Genomic DNA, 6,000 nt, shown 5'->3' with positions numbered 1-6,000 from the left:
ATTAGATGGTGGGAATACTTCTATATAGAGACAAAAAAATTCAATGACTTTATCTTTTACTAAATTTCGGACATGACACTTCAATGCTTTATATTTAACTGCATTGTGGATATGAAAATTCAATGGCTTTATCGTTAATTGCATTTAGGATGTGACAATTCAATATCTTTATCGTTTATTGAATTGTGAATATGACAATTCAATGATTTTATTTTGTACTGGATTCGAAAAGCTTGACGCTACATATTATATTAACTGAATAGTTGATATGAGTCAATTCAGTGTCTTTATTTATGACTGGTACATGGTGATGGATATATATGACATAGCTTATCTACTGAATTAGAAAATATACATAATCCGATGCTCCAAATTATATGTAATTTCATTCGAAGATATAAATATAAAGTTTATTTTTATTGAATTGTGGATATGACAATTCAATTACATTATTTAAGACTGATAGATGGTGATAGAAATACTATCACCATTTCTTATTCCAACTCAATATGAATTTTAATGAGGGAGGTCCTTCAAATTTTGTTTTCCTTGCATCTCCGCGATCCTCTGATGGAGACGGGAAGTTTGGTACCATGATAAAAAAAAATGTGCTGAATAATTTGATGCTCCATATTATATTAACTGAATAGTTGATATGCAATTCAATGTCTTTATTTATGATTGGTACATGATGATATATATATTTGCATAGCTTATATGATAATTAATTATTAAAGCGTAAAAAAATTCATCATCCGTCCTAGCATATTTGATTGAATTGATTTTATAAATTATTCAAAAAAAAAATTGATTTTATAACTCAAAACTATAATTTTTCACAAATATACCAGTTAAAAATTAGAAATATCACAAAATACAATACAATACAATACACACACAAAATTCAAATTTTTGTGGTGCTTGGGCATAGGGCTGACATACTGAATTTTCGGCATACCGTACCGAAATATTTTTGATATACAGACATTTTTTCGGTATATCAAATTTTTTTTCTGTATCTATACGGTATCAATATGAATTTTTTCCGTACCAAAATTTTAGAATTTTGATATCTGTATGAATATGAATTTTTTTCATATCAATATTTTTGATACAGTATACCGAAAAACCAACCCAACTTGGACAGTTGGGCTTTGCACAAACAAACAGGGCCTAAACCAACAAAAGAAAACCGATTCGGCCTAGACCAACTGAACTCTGCGTCTCTACGTTGTACTCTCCTCTCTTCCCTGTTGCCCTTTGAATCGAAGAAATCTGAGAGGTATATCCCTGTTTTGTATTGATTTTCGTATTTTTGCATTGCTCTAGTCGGTGGCTTGGTGCTTCTGGAATTTGGAAATTTGGAACCAAAAAGTTGTACAAATTTGTAGGATTCATCTTCTGCCATAAAAAATAATCTCATGTGCAAATTTGGATTCCAGATTGTGCTGGTAATTGGTCTCCTATTATCAAGAATTCTCGTTGTCTCCAAACAAAGATAAATTAGATGTCCATCTTGAAGCAGAAAAACGATGATGGAACGCCTTAATTTTTCTTTAAAAAAATCGGATCTTTTATCCGTTCGGTTTTTGAAATGAAAATCAGTCGGTTTGGTTAGTAGGAAAAAAATTAGGTTTGTTTGGTTTTCACAATTTCGGTTCAGTCTGTTCATTTTTGCTGAACACTCAACTTCTAGGATAGTTGGTAGGAAATGAAGGCTGTTTTGATATCTTGGTTTTCTTTTGGCTGAAATAGCAGTGAAAATTTATTAATTGCATCAAGGAGCGATGACCCGTACTAAGCAGATCGCTCGCAAGGAAACTTCCCGAGGAAGCAGCTTGCCACAAAGGTAATTGTTCTGTTTTCATGATGACCTGAATTGTTATACGTGATTTTGGGTTTTATTAGGTGTTTTCTGCATATGACAGTCCGCATTTAGGGTTTCGCTAAATTCTACCTTTTGCATATATTAGCCACGGTTCGTTGCTAAATTAGTTTTAGAAATCGTGCAGATGCTTCAGTTGACTCAAATCCTAACCGTCTTTACCTCTCCATAATCCGCCACCCCGTCAAGGACTTGTCCACTTTCTTGTGCACGTTGTCGAGACTGCTGCCAGCGCTTCTCGACATTCTGCTGTGCCGGTCATCCGTGCCACCGTCGTCTCCAACGTCACGCTGCCCGCGGCTCATATATACGGTAAATTTATATATATAATTTATTATTGATGTATCATATTGTCTTACAATTTATTGTTAATTAAATTTATTTTCTAGGGATTGTTAATATTTTAATGTTAACTGTAGGATTAACAAATAGTGGTAACTTGTCTGGAATATTCTATATATTTGTTTTACTTATGTAGATCGTATTTACGTCATGGATAGTAACAGAAATTGGATCTATTATTGGTAAGAGAATGACTTTATAACAAATGAGTTATTCAGGGGTGTCGAATCATTTGTAGATTTTGCGAATATGCATCCAGAATGTATGTCCGAAAGGTTTCGTTGTCTATGTAACAGTAAAAAATATAGAAATCGAATGCTTTTAGATGAGAATGCTGATAAAGTGCACCTAGACATTATGGATTTGTATTTGCCATTTCGATATTATCTGTGGATCCACCGACCACCATGGTAAAAAATATATTCGTCCTTCATTTGGTAATGTTTACTCTGATACTTCTCCCTTCTGCTTGGACCTCAATGTTAGCAATGACGATGAGTCGATGAGTATGTTGCTGAAACTATTCCTCAAACATTTAGTCATAATGTTGATAATAACATTGTTGTTCACCATGAAAATGAAATTGACAACACTATCTATCATGCGTCTAATTCGGTCAATGAAAAACATGAATGTAAAAGCCCATTTGCAAATATATCTATATATATATATAATCAATCAAAATTGTGGAAGGGGGTATGGTATGGGCCAAAAATGCAAATACTCAAATCGGTTCTCATTTTCAATTCACATATCATTCTCTCACCACCCTGCCTCCGTTGCTCGTTGTCAACCAAGAATTATCGGGGTTTTCATTTATTTAATTTTTTTTTTTGTAAAAAACTTTTTTCGATTTACTTAGGTTCAATTGATTAAGCGCACTGAAAAGATGGACTCAATTATAAAAAAATATCAGCAGAAATTCAGAAAAATAAAGGCCGAATCGAGCCGGTGGGATGAGCTTCAAACTCGGCTAACTTCACAATTTTCTAATGCCGCTGCCATTATTCAGAGGTTGCAGGTTAAATTTTTTCACTCTAAATTTATGCGCTCGAATCTACTTTCCTTGTATTTAGGCGAATGCATCCAAGCAAGCGATCTTCTTATAAGCTGGTTACATGCATGTGATTGAATTACACATGGTTTTTCATGCGTATATTAACGACATGTTTTATCAATGGACAAATTTCATATTGCCGCATACATGTAACATCATATTGAAGATTGTTATTCTATCTTTGTATGGTTTGTATATTTTGTATTTTTCATTTTCAATTGTCTTTCTTGAACTCTAATGCTTAGGTAATCCAAGATTCAGGAAACTATGGAATCTTGAAATGTGTTGAGGACATTGAAGATGCTATATTGGGAAAGCAAATGGAATCCTTGCAAACCATCTTGCTCTCAATGAACAACACCTTGTAAGTATTGTTCTGGTGTTAAAACTATATTCCTCCAGTAGCATATTAAAGACTGTTCATGTTTGTTTTTGTAAAATTTTGGAACACAAGCTGTTCGATGCATACCTTGACCTTTGTAATGTAAAAATAATGGCAGTTTTGTTTTCTTTTCTTTTCTGGCAATTGAAATCAAGGGAAGAATTTCGTGGAGTTGTATCATCGCTCGAGAAGATAGTTCATGAAAGTGGGCAACTGGCAGGAACTGGCTCTTCTCAGCCAACAGCAAAGCAGTTGAGGCAACGAATAGGCATTAAGCCATGTCTTGAAAATTGTTTAGATGGACTTTGGCTTCTTGAAGAGATGTATCAATCAGAGTATGTGCGTGCGCCTGAAATTCTGCACATTTTCATTTTTTTTTAATTGAAATTATTGGTTTTTAGATTATGTATGGCAAGTTTCAAAATTTTAAACAAGTCTGTCCCTACTTCTAAGATATATAAGCAATTGTAAACTCACTTTGTTTGTTCGAGTTCTGTAACATGGTGATTTCGGTAACTGAAATTTAGATATATTCTCCTGCAGGTATCTTCTTAAACTATCTGTGGTATCTGCACTTCCGGCTATTGCACTTAATCCCAGGTATATTGATTTTCTGATATGTAAGGTACTATTTGGCTCAAAACAATGTAATTTCAATTGGATATAAGGTTGTTAAAACCTTGAGTTGAGGTTAGAAACATATTGCTTGAGCGTGATTGTGATTTTCTATCAAGATTGAGCTTACACTGACTGTTTGAGTGTCTAACAAGTCAGTCTCGTACAAGTTTTGATAGCATGAACCTGGAGCTGTGCTTGAGTCGGGCTCAATTTAGTTCAATGTCTTTTTCTATTCCTGTGGGCCACTCTCAAGTTGAGCTTCAAAAATAAGCAAACTATATGAAGTTGCCAAATCATGCTCGAATAAGATTTTAATGGTGAATCTTAATTCAGAAAATCGTTAAGATTTATTCTTACTTTTTTCATTCTCACATTTTGCCCTTATCGGTTTTCTAATGTTTGTTCTTCTCATATATCGACTAGCTTATACTAATTTATATTCATTCATTGTTGTTTGTCTCCGATTTAGTGCAAGTGCTGATTTAGGAGCCCTTCAGCAACTCCTGATTGATCAACCAAACATTCCTCGAGGAGAAGGTAAATTCAAGTTGGTTGCCTAAAATTCCAATGGTGTTCGTACTTATAATGTTCCTAAATTGAAATTTAATTTTAGTTAGTTATCACATGATTCATAGTATCATGAATTGCATCAGATATAAAGAAAGCTGAAATTTTTAGACTTACAGAAAAGACGAAAAAAGCATAAAAGGAGGCTCTACATATTTACGTCATCTTTAGGTAAAGGGTAAATTTGTGTTCAGTCCCTAAAGCATAAAAGGAGGCTCTACATATTTACGTCATCTTTAGGTAAAGGGTGAATTGGTGTTCAGTCCCTAAATCCAAAAGCAAATTCAGAATCAGTCCCTTGTCAGAAAAAAATTGTGTTTGCATTCCCTGGGCCCACATTATTTTTCTCGGATAAAATTAAGTACGAAACATTGAAAATATGTTACAAATACAAGATATATTTGAGCACTAATTGTTCAAGATCGAGTACAAAAAATATAATTTTGAGTATAAAATCTAAACATTTTTATTAATGTGAACTTGCAACATGTGTTTGAGTACTCAAAATTCATATATTTGTATCAGTTTTAACACACTGGGTACTCAAAAATCATATATTTGTACCATATTTTCAATGTTTTGTATCGATTTTCATCCAAATAAGATAAATGTGTTATTAATATCAATATTTTTAGTACTCGAAAATCATATATTTATATTAGATCTAACACATTTTATACTCAAATATCATGTATTTGTACCATATTTTTCATGTTTTATACCAAATTTCATCCGAAACAAAACATATGGGCCCAGGGAGTTTAAACAAAATTTTTTTTTTCTGACAGGGACTGATTACCAATTTAAGTTTAGATTTGGGGACCGAATTATAAATTACCGTTAGGTAAATCGCATACTGACATCTACAATTTGTTGTTTCAGTGCAATACATATATGACATCATATTTGCTGAAGAAATCTCTTGAGATTATCAATAAACAGTGGAAGGCAAAACGGCTTCATTGAATGATTTCTTTTGGTTTAATCGTCACTAATTATGATTGTGACAAGTCTGTGAACAAATGACTTAATGACAAATTTATGCGGGAAACGAATATTAATTATATCTAGCTTTAACGTTGTTAATGAAAGTAACATTAACACAACACATATTAGCGTATGTATACAAACTAATTGACTTCGCATTAA

General features: G+C 32.9%; 1 protein-coding gene across 2 annotated transcripts; it reads left to right on the top strand.

Moving 5' to 3' along the window:
- Window positions 1-1,210: 1,210 nt before the first annotated feature.
- LOC140874683 (uncharacterized protein At5g43822-like) lies at window positions 1,211-5,915 on the top strand. Of its 2 annotated transcripts, XM_073278040.1 has the most exons (9): window positions 1,211-1,282; window positions 1,759-1,849; window positions 2,013-2,197; window positions 3,090-3,248; window positions 3,530-3,648; window positions 3,822-4,001; window positions 4,210-4,266; window positions 4,754-4,821; window positions 5,734-5,915. In XM_073278040.1, the coding sequence occupies exons 4-9, from the start codon at window positions 3,117-3,119 to the stop codon at window positions 5,775-5,777; spliced, it is 600 nt and encodes a 199-aa protein (XP_073134141.1). In that variant the 5' UTR covers window positions 1,211-1,282; window positions 1,759-1,849; window positions 2,013-2,197; window positions 3,090-3,116; the 3' UTR covers window positions 5,778-5,915. The 2 variants fall into 2 exon arrangements, 1 of the variants encoding a protein (XP_073134141.1); XR_012148199.1 differs by lacking the exon at window positions 1,211-1,282 and having other exon boundaries at window positions 1,477-1,849; window positions 3,822-4,009.
- The last annotated feature ends 85 nt before the right edge of the window (window positions 5,916-6,000 follow it).

Source organism: Henckelia pumila, chromosome 1, assembly GCF_033568475.1.
Source record: "Henckelia pumila isolate YLH828 chromosome 1, ASM3356847v2, whole genome shotgun sequence".
NCBI lineage: Eukaryota > Viridiplantae > Streptophyta > Magnoliopsida > Lamiales > Gesneriaceae > Henckelia > Henckelia pumila.
Note: the sequence above shows the minus strand (reverse complement) of the source record. Positions and strands in the feature narration are given on the sequence as shown.

Excerpts from the sequence above, each read along its gene's own strand:
- LOC140874683 (XM_073278040.1), top strand. The coding sequence starts at position 3,117 with ATGGACTCAATTATAAAAAAATATCAGCAGAAATTCAGAAAAATAAAG. Across the intron at positions 4,267-4,753 it reads GCTATTGCACTTAATCCCAG|TGCAAGTGCTGATTTAGGAG; the intron begins GTATATTGATTT and ends TCTCCGATTTAG. Across the intron at positions 4,822-5,733 it reads AAACATTCCTCGAGGAGAAG|TGCAATACATATATGACATC; the intron begins GTAAATTCAAGT and ends TTGTTGTTTCAG.